The 22,880-nt window shown below is 34.3% G+C and overlaps 1 protein-coding gene across 1 annotated transcript in view; it reads left to right on the top strand.

The window, feature by feature from the left end:
* LOC150109074 (protein arginine N-methyltransferase 3-like) overlaps positions 1 to 22,880 on the top strand; it is a 154,307-nt gene that overhangs the window by 9,304 nt on the left and 122,123 nt on the right. The window contains exons 3-5 of the mRNA XM_090405500.1: positions 6,100 to 6,205; positions 15,272 to 15,422; positions 19,556 to 19,697. Coding sequence (XP_090261626.1) covers positions 6,100 to 6,205; positions 15,272 to 15,422; positions 19,556 to 19,697 — 399 coding nt within the window. The remainder of the gene's footprint in view (positions 1 to 6,099; positions 6,206 to 15,271; positions 15,423 to 19,555; positions 19,698 to 22,880) is intronic.

The raw sequence follows: 22,880 nt of genomic DNA, 5'->3' as shown, positions 1-22,880 counted from the left end.
TGGGTGGAATGGGTTGCCAGAAATGGTTGTGTGTGCTTCTTCAATGAATAAGTTTAAGGAGAGATATTGTGTGAATAATGGCTAGTGTGTGTGTGTGTGTGCACGCGCATGTATGTGTGTGCGTGCGAGAGAGAGAGAGAGAGTCAGTGAGTGAGAATAGCGGATCTCCTGCAATGAGTCTTTTGCCTCTATGGAGAGACTTGCATTATATTCTAATGTTATTATAATAATATTATTTTTTTAGAAATCAACAGATGCAGTACTCTTCTCATAATACATTGAAGGAATCATTATTATTCAGGAATAGATGAACACTGATGTCTCTTCTTTTATTATATTATATAATATTATATTATAATATTATTTGTTTGGTACTACAATAAAACTGTTTTGCACAGACACTATACTATGTATACAGTATAGTGTCTGTGGGAGGTTTGTGTTTTTTCATTGTGTAGGGCCATTTTCATTCTAGTTGTATCTAATTTACACTAATTGTTACTAAATATAGTAAATGTCCCTATACTGTATTTATTGATAAATTAAAACTACTTGTTTTTCTTGCATCTGCAGTATGTCTGATGGAAATGGGAATGTTTTTCGCTATATAGAAACATTTTCGTCCCATTCTTTGGAAAGAAGAGAAGTCAGTAAAATTCATATTTTCTGAATAATAATGAATCCTTCAATGCATTATGAGAAGAGTACTGCATCTGTTGATTTCCAACAAAATACTAATATATGTGGGACATCTATTATTGATAAGATAGAAGAGCTGCTGAAAAAAAAAAATGTGATGAAGGTAGAATTTTCAAAAAGGTGGATAATTCTGACACTGATTGGAAACTATTTATGCATATATTACTAAGTAAAAAGTTTATACTAATCATTGGTGAATAAAAGACAATTCTTAGAAAACAAAGAGAAATCATAATAAAGCAAAAATAAATACATATGACAAGCACAACAATTTGTATAAGATGTTTTGCTACCACCATATACAGTTGCCATTTATCATTGGTTAGTTATTTCACAAATGAATCTCTTTCCCTCTCCTGATCTAATTTTCCCCTTTCAGTCATTTCCGACCGTAGTTGACTTTGTAGGTATTGCCCACAATGTATTCCTGGTGAGATTTTTACAGGGTAGTTCACCATTGCTTTCCCCAACTCTCCAGTTTTATCTGGGCTCAGAACCAGCATATGGCTGGGATGTATTCATGACTGTAATCCATGTGTGCACAGGGCTGGTTTGCCTATTCTGGGGGATGAAAAACCCTAGTTTCAGGGTGAAAAAACCCCCTACCACTGTATGAGACTGGCTAACTCACCTTTAGTCAAAAGAGACCAGATAAAGGTTCCTCCCATTTGACAGGAATCGAACCCAAGTCTTTCTGACCAAAGGGCTTCGTCTATACTGACTGAGCTATGGAGGCTCTTTCCCTCTCCTCATAAGGTTTTTTTTTTTTTTTTTCTATCATGAATGCAAACATGCATGTCTGGATTTTATAGGATTACATGTAATTTGCTCCCTCCTAGCAACTTATTGGACACACAAGTAATGATAAGAATGTAATTATAGAATATTAATAATAATTTGCTAGTAATGAAATTATTTCTGAAATCATTTCTGTTTGTCATCAGACAAACATGTCATATATTGATAATAACTGTTTCACAAGAAATTTAAAGAAGCTGCACAAATGCTTAGGATCCCTACACAATACAATAAAAATTAAGGCTTGATTTTACATCAAGTGTGGTCTGCCTTTTTCAAAAATTTAACTGCCACGGAACTAGGATATAGCACACGTGTACCACAGAACTTGACAACAGCTAGCAATGTTCCGACATGCATGCAGTAATGAACATATCATTTGTATTCTGGTTTCTCAATTATTTAACAGTTGTGAAGTTATTAAAAACATCTAATATGTGTAATTAATTGTCAATAAATCTTTGTTGTGTAAAACGTTTATATACCATTACCCCGATGATGTAAGTCTTATGATTAACAAAACTTGTCTGGTTTTTTAATTGTTTATTTTTAATTAACACTTTATATCAATATGTGGTCTCAGTACCAAAAACTACCTACAGAACTGCTTAATCCACAGAAACCCATGTCTACATATTTCTGTTCATACCTGTTTTTTCTCACTCTTGTATTTGTCATTCTCACATTGCTTTTTTTCACCTTTTAGTAATTCATACATACCAGCCAAATATAGCATTCTCCTTAATTATTATTTTCTAATATATCCTGAAAAAGAGATGCTCCATTTCTCCCCATACAGATTTGGTTATAATTGACAAACACATCATGATATGTGTTCACAATTAAGAAACTGCATTAGGGCGAGATGTCTCCTTGCTGCGGTGAACGTGGTGATGACAGTTTCCTGCTCTCTCTACAACAAGAATGTATTAATAGATGATTGCTCTCTCTCACTTTATCATATCACTTTCCTGCTGATGCTCTGTTTCTGCAATATATCTTTTCCACAGATGCTGCTCCATTGAATTTACCATAACTCCTCCACTTTTCTCTAATTATTTATGAACCCAGAAAGAGAGCTAGTCAATATCCATATATGGTATAGCTCCAAACTCACTGGACCAACTTCTCATTCTCCTCCTTTGTTCTACATGATGAAAACATTTTCTCTGTACTGTTTTGACCAATGCATATAACCCACAACTCTTGAAGAGTAAATTATACTTGGCAAAAAATTATATTATTAAACCCTTTACCCAAGTAAGCAAACAAAGTTGGCACGTGAAGTATCTTCACGACTAGATTACTTGTATATTGAAGCTGATGACCACATCAAATGCCTTAGTATCCCATAATGCAAAACACACTTCCTTATGAACATACATAATTCTCTGTGGGATGAGACTTCAGTAAAGGTTGAAACTGGTCTGATCTAGAAAAATTTGTTAAGCTAATACACCTTTTTACTACTTGTATATGGGAAATGTATGAACTCTGCATTAATTCAACCTAGTATCCTCTTGGATCTAGCTCCTACTGATGAGACTTCAGTAAAGGTCAGAACCAGTCTGGGTAGTGATCCTCCCATAATGCATAGCATTATTCACATCTGCAAGGAAGTGTGTTTTGCATGATGGGTTACTAAAGCATTTTGTTGTGAAGGTGTCAGCTTCTGTATACCAGTAACCTAGTCCTGACTATACTTCACATGCAGATTTTTCTTGCACTTGGATAAAGGATTAAACAAGAGTATAATTTTTTGGCAAGTATAATTTAATTGCTAAGAAATTATTTACTTGATTATTAAAATAACCAAGTGAAAAAAATTTTCTACAACTCTTCAAGAAACACCTTAAACAGATTACTTACTTCATTCTCTCTCCCTCTCTAATCACTCGCCTACACTTCACTTTGTATATCTTGTGACCTCTCATGCCTAGGATTGATATGTGTATATTAAAAAATGCTACAAACCTGCCAAATATTAAAACATTGTTTTGGAGAGGAAAAATGCATAGAACTCAAACGTGATTGGTTTTACCTGAACAGAAGTGCCGAATGATATCTGTTACAGATTTATTTAAAGTGATCAGCCTGTGTACTGACATTTCCACTCAGCGATCTTGTTGTCAATGAAACAAGAACTCATACATGAACTCAAGAATGTCATCATCATCAAATTCCTGATATATACCCTCAGGGAGTGTATGGGATCTTATGATAGTCCTACATGAAAAGTAACGTCAGTTCTAAATTTCTGTCAACAATCTTCGTCCGGATTAGCCTGTTATCTGTCAACATTCCAATATTATTCAAATCTCATATTCTACCTTCTAAGGCACTTTTGCTGTATCAATATATCTACATCTTGGTCTTTTTTTCCTGCCATCCTTGCAAAGAACACTTATTTAGCTAATCTTTCCTCTCCATTCTGTTTAAGTGGCCATACTACCTGAGATTAGTTCTGCTAACACATTCCTGAATGCTAACAAAATTCTTTATTAATATTCTTGTTTTTAATATGATACTGCCCATTGATGCCATCCGTTCAGTCCCTTAATCTTTCTTAGGACTCTTGTATCTATGGTCTCCAGTCTTTGATCAAGAAGGATCAAATCCTGATTCAATTCATCTCTCAGATCCATAAGTTAAAATTGCTTTGAACACTGTCATTGTATACAGCTAGTTTAGTGTTTTGACTAATCTCTCTCTCTCTCTCTCTCTCTCTCATTCCTTGTAAATTTATTCAGCTGATTTCCTACCATACTAGCTTGGCTAATTCTGCTTCTATTTTCAATTTACTTTTTCATCTTCGCTAAAAATTGTGCCTAAATAGCTGAAATATTTTACTTGTTCTATAGGTTCTCCATTCAGGTTGCAGTTGATGTTTTCAATGTTTCTGCCTATTTTCATTGTCTTTGTCTGTTTAATGCTGATTTTTATACCAAACTTATTACAGCAGTTATTCATCTTGGTCAGGGACCAAGCTGAATAACTTGGTCCTGCCGACTTGTCCTGGATTTATTTAGGAGTATAACATCATCTGCATAAAGTAAAGAACTGAGACCAACATCTCCAATCTTGATATCAGGTTTAATACCACCTTTCCTTTATAATGTGATCCATATAGATGATGAATAACAGTGGAGATAATATACACCCTTGTTGTACACCTGACTTAAAATCAAACCATCCTGCACCTCCTTCAATTGTAACTGCTGATTTCCAACTCAAATAGAGACTGTGTATTGCTCGATATAATGTCTCATTTACACCATATAACTGGAGCATTTTGAAGAGTTTTCCCTCTTGGCACCTTGTCATATGCCTTTTCCAGATCTACAAAACTTATATACAGATTCTTTTTATATTCCCATGATTTCTCAACTATTTGTCTTAATGTGAAATCTGATCCTGACAACTTCTGTTTTGGCCTGGACCAGCTTGTTTTTCTCCAAGCTTTTCCTCCACAATTACATCTCCTCCACTCAAGAACATATGTGTTGGAATAGATCCAAGAAAGAAATTCGTTTTCCACTAAAAATTAAAGATGCCAAGAAGTTATATTCTTGGTTTAATCCATTATCCAAGTGTAAGTAGACAGTGTTTGTGCATTAAGTATCTTTATGACCGGGCAACTTATATATATACAGGCTAATGACTTCACATCAATTGCCTTATTATCCTATAATGCAAAGCACACATCCTTTTGGGGGTGTGTATAATGCTAATCATTATGGGAAGGGCCACTATCCAGGCCAGTTTCAACTTTTATTGAGGTCTCATCAGTGGGAGGAGCCAGACCAAGAAGAGATTACCAGAGTTGAAGTAATGCAGAAGCCATATACTTCCCATATACAAGTAGTCAAAGGTGTCACACCTTATTATAAAATACTCTGGATTAGAGATAGATGATGAATGTTCCACTGTGTCAAACTGCTCATCCCAGTTTGCCTGTACAGAAATTTGTGGCATAACTGTTGTTCTGCAACATCTCCCAAGGGAGAAAGGAAAAATTGGTGACATTATGATTTTAAAAAAATGCTAGATTATGTCTGAAGTTCTGAACATAGGATCTGCAAATATTTTCAGTAGTGCCATAAATGTTATCCTTGATATTCACTTTGTAGGAGAGCAGCATCAAAAGTAAATACCATTATCAATGGTATTTACTTAATGATAATGGTATTTACTTTTGCATAAGCACCTTGGTAATGACAAGCAATTAATCACTTTTTTCTCTCTACTGTATGGCCATCTCATTTACTGGATTTGAATCCCTATGACTTTAGATTTTGTAACTTTAGAAGGTGTGTGAGATAAAAATATATACTGTTTCTCTTCTCTCTTTATGAGAGAAGAGGAAGCAGTATATATTTTTATATATAAAGGACACTTCAGAACATAGTTACATCCTTTATTTTGTTCAAACAACAACTCTTCTTTCTTTCCTTTGAACTTTTCTCATAATCTACTTCCTCGTGAATTATGTAATGCATGCACCTATTAAATTTGCTTTCCTACAGTTATTTTCCCTTAAATGCATTATTAACCTGTATTTAATATTTAAGAAAAGAGGTATTGTTTAATTTTTTTTTTTAGGGCATCACTGCTGCTGACTTATTGGAGATGTCATCCACTGATGCCCCTTGGGTTGCCGATGAGTTTATGATGCCTTCAGTGAGAGATGATCCTCTTTTGATGTTTGGTAGAATATTTATTATATTACATAAATATGATTAGTATAATTTCTAGTAGTTTGTTGCTTGTTTTAATATAATCATTATCATTATTTTTGTGAGGAATGAAATTATACCAGAATTACTCTGTATCTTAGTACTTGTAAACATAACAGTTCTGAGTAAAATATTTCATTGCATTATAGTCAAAGGCAATGTTTCCTCTAAGCTGTGCAGATATGTGACCGTACAGTGACTGAGATACTCCCACACATACACTAAATTGTTTTGCCACGCAGCTGAAATTTTCTTTTAAACAATTTTTTTTTTATATTACAAAAAAAAAAAAAAACTTAATATCTATAAAGGGATAGATGTTGAAAGTTTTTCCACTTGGTTATACTATAAATTAAAGATACCAAGAAGTTATATTCTTGGTTTCATCCTTTATCCAAGTGTAAGTAAACAAAGTTTGCATGTGAAGTCACTTCACAACTGGGCTACTTGTATGTAGAGGCTGATGACCTCATCAATTGCTTTATTATCCCATAATGCAATGCACATATCCTTACAGACATGTATAATGCTATGCATTATGGGAAGGGCACTACCTAGACCAGTTTTGACCCTTATTGAGGTCTCATTAGTGGGAGCCAGACCCAGAAGTGATACCAAGGTTGAAGCAATGCAGAAATCATATTACCATATACAAGTAGTCAAAAGGTGTCACACCTTACTCTGATTTAGAGATAGATGTTGAAATTTTTTCCACTTACTTGTTATACTATAAAGATGACAACAAGTTATATTTTTGGTTTCATCCAATTGATGTGAAGTCATTAGTTTCTATATACAAGTAGCTCAGTTGTGAAGTGACTTCATGCACAAACTTTGTTTTGCTTATACTTGGTAAAGTATATGTCCATACATAAATCCCCAAATCCCAACATGTAGTCAGTACTATGTATCTTCACTTGAAGAAGAAATTAAAAAAAAAAAAAAAACATTACAAACCAGAATTTGCCAATTTTCTTTCTGCTTTCCACATTCTGTAATTGGGTAGCCAGTTTTCTCACCAGTTGTTCACTTCATATCATAATGGACAGCTTCCTGTCTTTGAGCTTCTCTACTGGTGCAGTAGTGCCTTAGAACTCTGTTCTGTTGCATGTTCTCTTTCTTTATACATAAATACCCTCATCATCATCATCATCATCAAATTCCTGCCACGTACCCTCAAGGGGTACGTGGCAGGATATGATAATATATGATATGATACAGGATATGATAGTACTACATAAAAAATTTACATCATTACTAACTTCCAATCTACAATTTTCCTCCAAATCAGTCTGTTACTTGTCAAGATTCCAACATTATCAGATCTTATATTTTTATCGTCTAAGGCACTTTGCACTGTATCAATCCAAATATATCTTGGTCTTCTTCTGGGTCGTTTTCCTGCCAACCTGGCAGAGAACACTTGTTTTGCTAATCTTTCCTCACCCATTCTGTTTAAGTGACCATACCACCTGAGATTAGCTCTGCTAATGCATTCCTGGATGCTGACAACGCCAAGCTCTTTCCTAATATCCGTGAACAGATGGCATCAATGGCAATATCATATTAAGAAAATGCCATTGATGCCATCTGTTCACGCCGCTAATCTTTCTCAGGACTCTCATATCTGCAGTCTCTAGTCTTTGGTCAAGTGTTTTACTTCTGACCCAGCTCTCAGATCCATAAGTTAAAACTGGTTTGAACACTGTCTTGTATACAGCTAATTTAGTGTTCCGACTAATTTCTCTCTTATTCCATATGAATTTATTCTGTTGACTTCCTACCATACCAGCTTTGTTGATTCTGTTGTCTATTTCGATATTTAATATTTAATTTACCATCTTCACTAAAAATCGTGCCTAAGTAGCTGAAATGTTTTACTTGTTCCACAGGTTCTCCATTCACAACGCAGTTGACATTTTCAATGATTCTGCCTATTTTCATTGTCTTTGACTTTTTATTGCTGACCTTCATACCATATCTATTACAACAGTTATTCAATTTAGTCAGGGAATCTTGCAGACTTGTAGAGGATTTATTTACCAGTATAACATCATCTGCATAAAGTAAAGAGCAGAGATTAACATCTCCAATTTTGATATCATGTTTAATACCACTTTCCTTCATAATGTAATCCATATAGATAATGAATAACAGAGGGGATAATGTACATCCTTGTCTCACACCAGATTTAACATTAAACCATCTTCCTGTACTTCCTTCAATTCTAACTGCTGACTTACAACTCAAATAAAGACTAAGTATTGCTTGATGTAATGCCCCACTGACACCATGCAACTGTAGTGTTTTGAATAGCTTCTCTCTTGGCACCTTGTCATATGCTTTTTCCAGATCGACAAAACTTAAATACGGATCTCTGTTATATTCCCATGATTTCTCGACTATTTGTCATAAAGTGAAGATCTGATCCTGACAGCTTCTATTTGGCCTGAATCCAGCTTGTTCTTCACCGAGCTTTTCTTCCGCAATTCTTCTCAACCGTTTCTCAAGTATACTTGCATAAATCTTATCAATAACACTCAGTAGGGAAATACCTCTGTAATTGTCACATTCAGTTTTATTTCCCTTTTTACATATAGATGCTATGAGAGCTCTACTTCAATCATTGTTGCTTAAGGGTCAAAACTGTATAACTGAGAGGAGACCTCCACATAGCCTTTAAAGGAATGCGGAGAACTGACCAGGGCTTCTGACCTAATGTCCAATCCTCACCTTCTTGTGGTGCACCCTGTTGGGTATCTACCTGGATACTGAACGAGTGAAAATGGACTGGCAATTTGGGATTTAGCTGACCAAATTGTATTCCTATTGGCTTAAACCGAAAACAAAATGTTAAATACCCTCACTTACCAATAATCATATCTTCACTTTTACTTATGATAGTGCACTCTGTTTGTCCTCATTCAACAATGTATGCAGTGCATAAATATCCCAAGCTTCAATATTTTCTAATATCCATTCCTTAAACAGTGATCTTCATACAAGTCTTCAATAGAGTGGGATTACCTGGTCAATCTAGTTTTGACTTCTGTCTTACAAAAAAAAAAAAAAAAATCTGAACTCACCTTCAGTAACAAATTTACCAGACAGCATCGATCTCTTTCTCTCTCTCGTTAGATATAGACATTTATCTCTGGCCTCCCTGGCATATAAATAACTCCGTCAACTTCTGAAAAACAAGGCATTCTTTTGTGTTCAAGATATTACTTTTCAGCTATTGACTGTGTACAAATTCTAAATCTGTCCATCTTTAGAATGCTGTGCACATGCTTGTGTTCGTTAATTTAAAATCTCTCAAAAAATTGTTGACATTGTTCAGAGAAGAGCAATGTGGCTGATAGATGATCCCTCCCTCACTGACTCACATAGTACTAAATTCATGATAGGTCAACCATCTAAGTTAGATCACATTAAAAAAAAATAATATATGTACACATACAGTATATATATATATGCATGTGGATGAACAGTGAAAAGTCAGCTGTTTGAACAAACTCCAACTTTAGAAGAAGAAACCCAGCATTAGAAGAACTGAAGATAGAAACCATCAATATAAGGAGTACTAATGGAAAGAAAATTGAACTTGCAGAAAAATTGGTAAAGTACCATGTAGACATAATTGGCATTACTGAGCCAAAGAAGACAAAAACAGGTGAAGGAGCTGGTATTTGGTAGAACGGATAAGGATAGCAAGTTTCCAATGGGGCTTAAAAGCTGTATACTTTTTTAAAGACCTGGCTATTTTTTCCAATGTGCCACGGATGTAGGGGATGGCATTTCTGAAATCCTTCTGAAGAATGAGGTGGAATTGATTATTTTTTAATTTGGTAAACACTGTAACCATTGGATAGGAAGGTGTTGGGTATATGGTTGAGTTCAGTTGAACGAAAGGTTCTACTGGAGCAAAGATTATAGGTTGTGTTGGTTAGAGTTTTAATGCCATATTCTTGAGAGGAGGGGGGGGATGGTAGTGTGAAAGTTTGTGAATGTATCTGCTTATGTGAGTGGGTTTTCTCTATTCAGTGAAGGAGAGGTTAGAAGGTGTAAAGGAAGAGTAAACTATTGTTATTTTCCTTTTCCATCATAAACTGAATTCTTCAATATAGACTATTGAGGTGACTGAGGAAGGAGTCTAATGTGTTTGGGCCATGAGGCCATTCAAATCATCTATGTATCTTGATTTTAGAGAGGCTTAGTCTATGGCTTGTTTTTCAAAACCTTTACATGTAAAAATTTGCGTGATGGGGGGGGGGGGGGAATAACAGAATTTACAATTCTCTTATTCCAAGAAAAATAACTAGAATTGATGGCATAGGAAAAGAGATCTGAGATATCAGAAGGATATTTTACGAGTATTAAGATGTCATTAAAGGATTGGTTAACAGCGAGGTGATGTCAAAGCTTACTGATATATATGTATTATTTAAAGTTAGATTTTCCATTAAAGTTTTAAAATGGGTACAATTTTTATATCGGATGTGATAACTCCAGTTGGTGTGTGTGTGGGGGGGGGGAGATAAGAGAGAGTTTGCCAGCTATTTTGACAATTTGTAGCATGGAGCATCAGTGGCATCTACTATAGGTCTTAGGGAGGAATTAGGTTTGTGGATTTTAGGTAGACCATATATCTGGGGAGGACAAGAACCCAAGGGTTTGAGTTTTTTTGTAATGTCCAGTGGCCAGGAAGATCCTTTTTTAAATAAGTTTTTTAATTTTTTTAACTTGTATTTTTGTGGGATCGTGATCTAGCAGGTTATAGGTAGTGCAATCTTGGAGAATAACATCCATTTTTTGATTATATTTCATGGCTTTGATGACTGTGGCATTACCCTTATCTGCTGTGGTGATGACAATACTTGTATTTTTCTGTAACTTTCTGAGACCCACGAGTTGATCAGAAGATAGATTACTTTTTTGATGTGTTGACTGGGAGAGAATATTGTCAATGTCAAATGTGATGTTGGCTATATATCAGACTCGACATCACCAATATCCTCTCCCAGTCATCAGCTCTAAAAAAGTGAAATATCTTCTGATCAACTCGCTGCTCTCAGAAAGCTACAGAAAGATAAAAGTATTTTATCACCAGAGGCCACAGTCATCCTTAATAACATGGAATATAATCGAAAAACGGATATTATTCTCCAAGATCGTGCTGCCCACATTTCACTTGATCACGATCCCACAAAAACCCAATTTTACAAATTAAAAAATTTATTTAAAAAAGTATCCTCCTGGCCACCTGACATTACAAACAAAGTCAAACCCTTTGGTTCTTGTACTCCCTGGATACATGGTTTACCTAAAATCCACAAATCTAATTCCCCCCTAAGACCTATAGTAGATGCCATTGATGCTCCATGCTACAAATTGTCAAAACAGCTGGAAAACTCTTTTAAGCCTCTCGCTTGACTTACCACATCCTATATAAAAAAAGCTCTACCCATTTTAAAACCTTGATTGAAAATTAGCACATCAGAAAAAATAACCAGCTCTTTAAAAAAGTACAACCTCTTCTCAGCTTTTAAGCTCCACCGGAAACATGCTACCCTTATCCATTATACCTTACCATTATACCAAAGATTAGTTCCCTTCTCTCTCAGTGCCTGGAGTATATCAAGTACCCTGTTCCTACAAGTTGGCTTACTTTGGACAGACAGATCAGTTGCAATCCACTTAGATGAATACAAATCTTACATCTGCAATCACGACTATGATCAGTCTGGCCTTACAGATTGGACACAACTCACAGGATCTTCTGGAAGATAACCACCTTGCTCCACCATAGTAAATTTAAAAAGGAAAGACTGTTTTCAAAATCCGCAGCGGCACTCAGAAATTAACCTAATTTAAACAAATATGGATGCATAAAACTTCCCAAAATTTGAGAAGCAGTAATCATCAGAGCTCCTAGTTTACATTCTAGGCTGCCTACAAATTCCATAGAGGGCACACCACCTATATAGAACTTTAAAGTCAACCACATGTTTCATTAAGTATTGTGTGTGTGTGTGTGTGTGTGTGTGTGTGTGTGTGTGTGTGTTATTTGTACTCCCTGAAGATGTGTTGGTGAATGAGACAAAATATTCGAAGCATTAACATTAATTTGTAATTCTTTCGTAGTGCTGTCAATACTCCATTAAACCTCAACATGAAAGGAAAAATTAGCGATGCTATTCAACACCAAATATTAAGATAAACTTCTTGATTAGAAAGCACTTTTAAGTAGAGTTATGTCAACAAACTTCAAAATTGGGAAATGGACGATGAAACTTATTTGTGCCTATGGTCCCAAGAAGAAGTAGAAGAATTTTTTGTGTCATTAGAACAGGCAGCTGACATAAAGAAAATGGAAAAAATGGTCCTTGTTGGAAATCTGAACAGCAGAGTATGAAATGAATCCTACCAGGCATATAGGATTGTGGGAAAATTTAGAGAAAAGGGCAAAGCTAATAATAATGGTAAGTATTTAGTGGATGTCTGATCAGGACACAGTAGTCATTACTAACACCATGTTTCAACATAAAGATGTGCACAAGTTCACATGGAGAGAAGACACAAGAAAAGCCTCATTGTTGATAGTGATATCTTCATGCTTGTTCAGGATAGAAGAGTGTACAGAGGATTTGAAATTGGAAGTGACCATTACTTAGTACTAAGCAGGATAAAAATGGATATCACATTGAAAAGAACAATATGTAAAAAGTTTTAAAAAGAATTAAAGTTGATTAGCTTTTACAGGTAAATTGTACACTTGACTATAAAAACATTATTGAAAAAAAAATGAAACTATGAAAAAAAAGAACCAGTCCTTGGACTCTCAGTGTCAAACTCTGAAAAAGACATTGATTGATTCAGCTAGAGAAGTATGTGGTGAAGTTGTCTGCAAAGATAGAAAAATAAGAACACCGTGGTGGAAACAAGAAGTTAAAAGGAAGAAAGCATAAAAGAGGTTCCTAGCAAATAAGTTGGCAAATGCCTTAAAAGAATACAGAGAAAACTGCAAAAGCTAAGCTATGTGTAAAAGTTGCTAAACAAAACTCTTGGGAAGACTTTGGTAAATAAAGAGTATGTAAAATAAATATCATGAAGGTGGCAAAATGTTCTGGAGGCTATTGAAGAAGCTTAGAAATGAAGGAAAGAGTACTGTAAAAGGAATAATTACTTTGATACTTTGATAAAAGGAATAATTACTTTGATACTTTAGAATGAACCAAGAAGTGACAGAACCATACTAGATAATTTTCTCTATTTTAAGTTTTGTAGATCTGGAAAAAGTATGCAACAAGGTACCCGGAGAAATGCTTTTCAGAACACTTCAATTATATGGGGGTGAATGGAACATTATATCGAGCAATGCATATAGTCTATATTTAAGTTGTCAGTCAGCATTAGAATTGCAGGAAATGCAGGGGAAAAATTGAAGGAAATGCAGGGGGTAACGCAAGGATGCACATTATCTCCACTCTTATTCATTATATATATGGATCACATTATGAAAGAAAATGGCATTAGGTCTGATATTAGAATTGGAGATGCCAAACTTAGCTCATTGCTTTATGTAGATGATGTTGTACTCAAATGCATCTAGCTCAAGTCTCAAATTCTCTAACTAAATTGAATAATAGCTGTGAGAAATTTGCATGAAAATTGCCAATAAAAAGAAGAAAACTATGAAAATAGGCAGGAACATAGAAAACTTCAGCTGTACTCTGAATAGAGAGCCTATAAAAGTAAAATCTTTCAGCTATTTAGGCACAGTTTTTAGTGATGATAGATTAAATCTGGAAATAGACAAGAGCTGGTATGGTGGAGGAGTCAGCTGAATAAATTTATATGGAATAAAAAAGAAATTTGCTGAAATACTAAACTAGCAGTATACAAGACAAGGAGTCCAAAGACTCATCATAGGAGGGCACTCTACTTTCCTACTAACATACATCTCACTGTCTCTTCTACGATTTAATTCTTCAACTACCACCTATGCCATCTACTGTCCATCACAACCAACAGCAGTATTTTTTGTCTGTAAATTGCATGTGTTCTGATGGCTGATTTGTCTGAATGTAGAATAAAAAACGAGTTTCCAGGAAGAAAAAACCCTGCTACTGCCATATGAGATCGACTAACTTACCTTCAATTAAAAAAGCCCATATAAAGATTCATCTCATCATGACAAGAATTGACAAAGACATTTCAGTTGCTTATCCAAGTATACGGGGAGGATTGTATGAGCCAAATGCAGTGCTATGAGTGATTTAAGCATTGATGGATGAGTCAGTCAAAGATCAAGGTTGATGTTGGTTGTGTTTGATTGGAAAAGCATTGTCCATTATGAATTTGTACCACATGGTCAGATGGTAAACAAAGAATTGTACCAGGAAGTTTCAGTGCATTTGAGGGATGTGTGCAGGAAGAGGCCTGAATTGTGGAAAAACCAGATTTGGATGTAGCACCACGACAATTCGCTGGCTGCTACTTGACAATGCACAACATCTGTTGTATGCCATCCATCCTATTCTTCAGACTTAGCCCTAGCAGACTTTTTCCTGTTTCCCAAACTTAAAACCACTTTGAAAGAATGTTGTTTCCAAACCATAGAAAAGATTCAGGAAAATCCGATAAGAGAACTGTGCGCCATCACACAGTGTGCATTCCAGAAACATTCCAACAAGGGAAGAAATGTTGGGAACAGTGTATCCCCCCAATAAAGAGGACTACTTTGAAGGAAACAGTGCTTAAAATGTAAAATGAGCAATAAAGTCTTTATAGCAAAAATTCAGTCTTTTTTTGAACATTCTTTGTGTGTGTATATATATATATATATATATATATATTATATACACACGTCATGGACGGTAGGGAGGTTAAACATGAAAGTTGTATACTATATGATATTTTTCTTCTCACTGTTATTTTGTTTAGGCTCTTCTGTACTCTGTGTATTAATTAATTGAACTCCAAATTAAACACATGACTTTTTATTTAATAAACATTTCTTTTGCTTTCTTTTGTAGATATTGAAGAATATTTGACAGAGAAAAAAGCTGAAGTACAAACAGAGGAAGTAATTTCTTTACCAAAAAGTGTTTTTGAATCGCTTGTACAGAAACTTTCCACTAAAGAATTGCAATTAAAAGAAGCATTATCAAATATAGAAGAAATGAGGTAATTGGGTAAAATAACAGTTAAGTGTATTTTATCACAAAGATAATTCTCATTTTATTAAATTTTTGCCTATAGGTTTAAAATTTTATAGATTTTTATTTTTTAATTATAGATTTAAAATCTTGTAGCTCTTTAGGAATATCCACTCTTGCTGTTAAACATGAACCAAGTTTGCACATTTTACCGTATTTTTCGATAGATAATGCGCACTTAATGTATAACGAACCCCCCCCAACATTTTCATCACTCCTTTTGCTGTATAGATAACATGCATGCGCCAACTAGCGGTAGAGTTAGGAAGTACAGACGGAGAACGGAGGAATTCTTTAAAAACACGTGCATTGCTAGTAGCAGTGGTCGACATGGAAGGCAGAAGTACGTCTCGGAGAAAATCCTACACAGCACAGTTCAAGCTTGAAGTGGTAGAAGTAGCAAAGGAAAAAGGGAATCGCGAAGCTGGTAGATTGTTCAGTGTTGGAGAAAGTAGTGTTCGTGAATGGCGAAAGGCTGAAACAGTCCTGAAATGTTTACATACGAGGAAACATGCTATGAGGTTTAGAAGGTGCTTGTGGCCAACCATAGGGAAAAAACTGTTTGATTGGGTTGTTAGTGAAAAAGTTAAAGGTATGAGAATATCTACTGTCTGTAAATATAATAAAACAGGGCAGATGAAAAGAACGTCATATAAAGATATAGTTACGTGGATTGAAGCAAGTTGGGCTGCTGTAAGTGAAAATTGTGTTAGAAATGGTTTCATTAAAGCACAAGGGAATGCAGTGGTGTCCGTTGACAATGATTATGAAGCTGAAGAAATATCAAACAAAATTTTTAATGCAATTGATTCTTTCGATATCGAGTCTGATGAAGAATTTTTTGGATTTGATTAGTGTAATGTTCAATAAATATTAAGTAATGCTTCTACCTTAGTTTTGTTATTATATTTGATTTACCTCTCATACCTTTCAAATGTATACCGTGCATGTTCATTTTTAATGAATTTAGACTTTTTTGTATAGATAATGCATATGTTATCTATCGAAAAATACGGTAATATTCTATGTCATTTTCCACCGAAATCTCAGTATCCCTAGTAAGATTTATGCTAATATGCTTGAGAAAAGGCTAAGAAAAATCATGGAAGGTGAAGCTTGGATAAGAATAAGCTGGGTTCAGGCCAAATAGAAGTTCTCAGGATCAGATTTTCACTTTAAGACAAATTAGTTGAGAAATCATGGGAATATAACGTGGACGTTTATTTAAGTTTTGTAGATCTTGAAAAGGCATATGACAAGTTTCTAAGAGGGACTTGTCATATGCCTTTCTAAGAGGAACTATATTTAATGATACATAGTCCATATTTAAGTGGTAAGTCAGCAGTTAGAATGAAGGAGGTGTAAGAAGGTGGTTTGTTGTTATATCGAGTGAGACAAGGGTGTACGTTATCTCTACTGTTATTCATCATCTATGCAGATCACATTATGAAGGAAAGTGGTACTGTACCTGATATCAAAATTGGAGATGTTAATCTCAGCTGTTTACTTTATGCAGATGATGTTATATTTTTAAATAAATTTAGTACAAGTCTGCAGGATTCCCTGACTAAATTGAATAACTGTTGTTATAAATTTCATATGAAAATCAGCAATAAGAAGACAAAGATAATGAAAATAGGCAGAAACATTGAAAATATCAACTGCATCCTGACTGGAGAACTTATAGAACAAGTAAAACATTTCGGCTATTGAGTGAAGATGGCAAATTAAATATTGAAATAGACAACAGAATTAGTAAAGCTGGTATGGTAGGAAGTCAGCTGAATAAATTTATATGGAATAAGAGAACAATCAAAACACTAAATTAACTGAATACAAGATGGTGGTGAAACCAATTTTAAGTTACAGATCTGAGAGCTGAGTTAGAAATAAAACACTTGATCAAAGATTGGAGACTGCAGATATCAGGTCGTCCAAAAGTAATGTTGTTTTTTATATTATATTTGTTTAAACATGTCTCAGCTTGTCTAAACGTGAATTTTTAAAACTTTATAAGTACTGCTAAGCTGAGGCAGCTTCATTCTAAGGAATTCCAACTTTCAAGAACATCATACATATGGAGGTCACTGAACAAGCACATTAGGCACATCATGCTTTATGTGTTCAAAAAAGGCAACAATGCTGCTAACACTTTAAAAAAACGAGTAAGAAGTGTATGGCGATAATGTTTTGAATATGCAAAAGTGCCAGCGATGGTTCCAAAAGTTTCGACAAGGAGAATTTAGCTTAAAAGCCTCCTGTCTTTTTTTAATGAGTACACAGCCTGTCCACAAAATCACAGGCATTTATTCTGTCTACTTTGGAAAATCGAATTATTGATGGATGTTCTAAAAGGCATCAAGGTAATGCTTTATTATAATATTGGAGAATATTTACAGTAATGGTTGCATAATACCCGATTTTTTGCCAAGCATAATACTTGCACTTTTATCTGTTTAAAGCAATGAGAGCCCTTTAAAGATAATTGACATCAAATCCATGTACACAGAGACCAGTAAGTAAATATTCTGTTATTGCACTTGCTGTTTTGTCTTGCATTTTAAGTCTTGCATTTTAAATACATTACCAACATTGTTTTTATATCAAAAACAATAGTTTAATTGATAAAACAGATATTTTCCATTTATTTCAGTTATTTTGTTGCAACATGCAAACCATGAAATGTGGTTTTACATTTGTTTTGTTCTATTTTTTTTCTGTGTAATTCTTGTAATTGTAATAAGTCAAAATGACCCATATATGGTGAATTATACTTAGCAGTATAACAGACATCCCTAAAAATGTTACTAGTTGATTTTACTTCTGATTCATTTAAAGTGTGCACATCTTTTTTATGCACTGAACATGGGCATTTTGCAGAATTTTTTTCACATTAATGTGCCAATGTATTTTCATGTTCTTTATAATTGTTTTCTTTAAATTAGCAGATCTGTTTTTCTTGTTTGATGGAGATAGAGTTTCGCTTCTTTAGAAATACTGTCAAACAAAATTTAAAATAAAAAAAATCCTGTGATTTTAATACAGTGAGACTTTTTACATTTGACCATGATTTGCATTTAATTTTTCCGTACATCCTTATAATGTAGGACTATGTTTTTTTCCTTTATTTTTTACTCATCTGCAGTATCTGATCATGAAGATGAATTTACAACATTATTTTTGATATATTTTATGTATTTAGTAAATAACTAGATCTTGATCTAGTGTGTGTGTGTGTGTGTGTGTGTGAAATGTCTTTTTTCCATTTCATTTTGTTTAAGTTTTGTTTGTAATGAAATGATGTACTGACTGCTGCTTGTGTTTTTCATTCATTTTAATTTAACGTTTTAAAAATATTAAATATTTTAAAATAATATGTAAAACATTTTGACAATGTGAAGAAATTTTAATTAAAGTTATGTTAATATTTTTACTTCAAATAAATACTAAACAAGGATAACACACACACACATGCATGCATACACATGAAGCAACTAACCTCTAGTAGTGATGATATGATACAACTAAGATTGTATGTTTCCATTATTTAAATATTGCATGCAATACTGGATATGTTTAAGAATTTCACCAATACACAATACAGTGAAGGACTAATCAGGCTTAAGAAAGAAAGAGTACTTGCTTGTTGCAACAATATCTCTTTGTATTATTGAACATATTTAAAAACAATAACGTAGCAAAATTCATGACAGTTGTTATTCAGCCAACAGTTACTGTTTTCTTACAAAAAGAACATTTTTAACTGGTAATGTAAAATCTCACAACAAACTTAGAAACTGAATATCAAAATACAATTTATATAAAATGTTTCACATGTTATATAAATGTGAAACATTTTATATAAAATTTTATATGAAAGGTGTTTAAAGTCCTGAAGCATCCTCTGGATTAAAAAAAAAAGTACTGGTGTGCCAGTGCAGTGTACTCTGGCTCTGCTATACCACTGTTGCTGCTATTTATACAATATAACTATAAATTATTTAATGCATGGTATTTTTTATTATGCATCTGTGTAACCATTTTTTTTTAAGTTTAATTAAATTATTTATTTATGATATTATATTTTTTGCTGTTGTTTAGGAAAGTGGGCAAGGAAATTTTTTCTGCTGGAAATTTAATTTATCCTCATCCAAGTAGAAGTGTTGGTTCAATGAAACCAGATGATGATGTTGCATATTTTTCAACTTATAATAATATTGATATTCATCATGAAATGTTGCAGGTTAGTTCTGCTAATTAATTTTACTAAATCAGTGAAAAACAGGTATATGCATATATTGAATATACATATTTCATTTAATCCATGCAAAACCATTGTTAAATAAATTATGTATTCTGAGCTTTAAAAAAAAAAAAAGTATTATCACTTTTGTACTACCCCTTGTAGATGTTTCTAAATCATATACTACATCAGTATGATGGCTACATTAATAATAACAGTTCACAATTAAGTATGTGCATGTGTATGTACTAAGCCAAGTAACAGCAAATAAGAGTTACTTTGCTAAGAAATCTAATCAATGTATGTTCTTCATTCATTCCCTCCATACTAAAATGTTTTGCTAATTGGCATAATATCATGAGAAAACTGAATGTATTAGCAGAAAGAATTTTTCTTCTAGTCTTAAGATATATTGATATGTACTTAATTTATCTTCATTTGTTTAATTCAAATTCATCTGTATTTGCATATTGTATCCTGATGAAAAAAATGGCACAAGTCAAAAATTGCTGATTTTTTAGTTATGCTGCTTACAAATGATTGCATCTTATTCAGGAGAAGTATTTATTGTGATTACTCTGGGAACTCATTTTCCTTAATAGCTGCACTAACCATGTCTTGATCTGGAACTGGCACTTGAGAGGTGAATGATTCTGTATGTTATGCCATGTACAAGAGAAAAAAATGACATTGCAATTGTGGCACTTTTATAAGAGAATAATTAATAAGGACATAGGATCTTCAGCAAAAAGTGAAAGATCTTTGGTTTATGAAAAATGTCACAAGTCAAAAATTGGATAGGCAGAAGCATTGAAAATATCAACTGCATTGTGAATGGAGAAGCAATAGAACAAGTGAAACATTTCAGCTACTTAGGCACGATTTTTAGTGAAGATGGTAAATTAAATATAGAAATAGACAACAGAATCAACAAAGCTGGTATGGTAGGAAGTCAACTGAATAAATTTATATGGAATAAGAGAGAAATTAGTCAAAACACTAAATTAGCAGTATACAAGACAGTGTTCAAACCAATCTTAACTTATGGATCTGAGAGCTGGGTTAGAAGTAAAACATTTGACCAAAGACTAGAGACTGCAGATATAAGAGTCCTGAGAAAGATTATAGGCGTGAACAGATGGCATCAATGGCAATATCATATTAAAAACGAGAATATTAGGAAAGAACTTGATATTGTCAGCATCCAGGAATGCGTTAGCAGAGCTAATCTCAGGTGGTATGGTCACCTAAACAGAATGGGTGAGGAAAGATTAGCAAAACAAGTGTTCTCTGCCTTGGCAGCAAAACGACCCAGAGTAAGACCAAGATATAGGTGGATTGATACAGTACAAAATGCCTTAGACGATAGAAATATAAGATGTGATAATGTTGGAGTCTTGACAAGTAACAGACTGATTTGGAGGAAAATTGTAGATAGGAAGTTAGTAATGATATAATTTTTTCACGTAGTACTATCATATCCTGTACACCCCTTGTGGGTACATGGCAGGAATTTGATGATGATGATGATGATGATGTTTAGTATTTTGAGAGTTTTGCATTTCTAATGTGAAAAATATTTTGAGAAAGTGCTTCATCTTTGGAAAGACTTGGGTTTGAATCTCATCTAAGTTGTGAAGAACCTTTATCAGGAGAATGACCAGGGGAGAAAAAGTAGAGGAATGGTAGTTGTCAGTTTAGTGGAGCAATCCATTGAAAGTTCCTATAAAAATGGCATGCAGAATCCGAGCACATATGGAAAAGTGATTGAAGGGAGTCTGTGATGGAGGAACACCTATTAAGTTGATCATCCCATTCTGTATAATCATCAAAATTTGTAGAGAGACTTGGGATGCACCATTTCAAGTGTGAGATATTTCACAGCGTTGAACAGGAGAGAAGTAATGTTTTGAATGACAAAGAACACAAAGTTTTTTAGAGGCTGAGAGGGCTATTGAAGTAATGTGTTTGTGCCAGAATAAGCTGGACATGACAGTCAGCCCAGTAAGCAGAAATTGATCTTGAAAGGATATTGGAATGTTATCAAAAGTAAGTGGAAGTGAAGTGGGATCTTTCTTATGAGTAATAAGTGAGATTGAATATCACTGAATTTGCTAAGCTGTCTTCAGCCCACTTGAGAATAGTGAGAGCCATTGGATATGGAAGATCTTTAGGCTTCAATCATTTGTGTACTGCTGCAATGTTTCTTGAATGAAGAAGAGGAGTGGAGAGTGCTGTCATCAGCAAAATGAGGAATAAGATTTGAAGTCAGATCGAGAGAGGGAGAGAGAATGTCATTGGTGTAAAAGTTGAAGAGTGTGGGGAAGAATATAGAACCCTGGGATACTCCAGTCTTGATGAAGAAATCTGATGAGAGGTATTTATCTACCATGACATGCAACAAATGATGAGACAGGAAGCTGACAATACAATTACAAAGGGTAGGAGAGAGAGAACATAAGATGGGAGCCTGTTCAGAAGGTCTCATGCCAGACATAATCAAATGCCTTTGAAATAAGAGCGACCACTTGAGTTTCTCCAAAACTTTCCATGGCCTATGTCCAAAGGTGGGTAAGATAACCATGGAGATCTGCTGTGTAACAAGAATAGTGGAAATCCATATTGGTAATCACTATTTAACTGATAAGTCTCAGTTCTGGAGCACAGATGTTGATCACAACTGGAGGAATGCTATCTGGACCAGGAGACTCTTTAGTATTTCGATTATTCGAGAGTTTCGTGTTGCTCTTCTGATGGAAGATCAAGGAGGCATTCGGTGGGTTCTTTGTGGTAGTGCAGTAAGTAATTTGCCTTGGTTGCTCAAACAATAGTTGGAGGAAAAGACTGATGCCAAGAAGCCTGCCTTATCCTTGGGTTAGGTTACTATGGTACCATAATAGTGTGTGTGAGAGAGTGAATGAGGTAGGGCAGAACTTACATCCAATAACCTTAGCAAGGGACCAGAAGGCCATACTGCCAGTTGAGCAGAAGGCAAGCTTAGTACATTTCATTCTTATGAAGTTTGCTTTGGAATTTTTTTGATAGCTTTGTTATGATTGTTTTGGATTGTAGTGTAAGCTGAATGAGAAGTTGGAGTTTTTGATTTAAGCTATTGAGCATATTCTGCTTTCATCATAGATAAAAAGCAGCATATGTTGAACAGAGGCAGAGTCACATCTCTTA

This window comes from Typopeltis vanoorti, chromosome 2, assembly GCF_054136105.1.
Source record: "Typopeltis vanoorti isolate ZY-2024b chromosome 2, IOZ_Tvanoo_1.0, whole genome shotgun sequence".
Classification (NCBI taxonomy): domain Eukaryota; kingdom Metazoa; phylum Arthropoda; class Arachnida; order Uropygi; family Thelyphonidae; genus Typopeltis; species Typopeltis vanoorti.
Note: the sequence above shows the minus strand (reverse complement) of the source record. Positions and strands in the feature narration are given on the sequence as shown.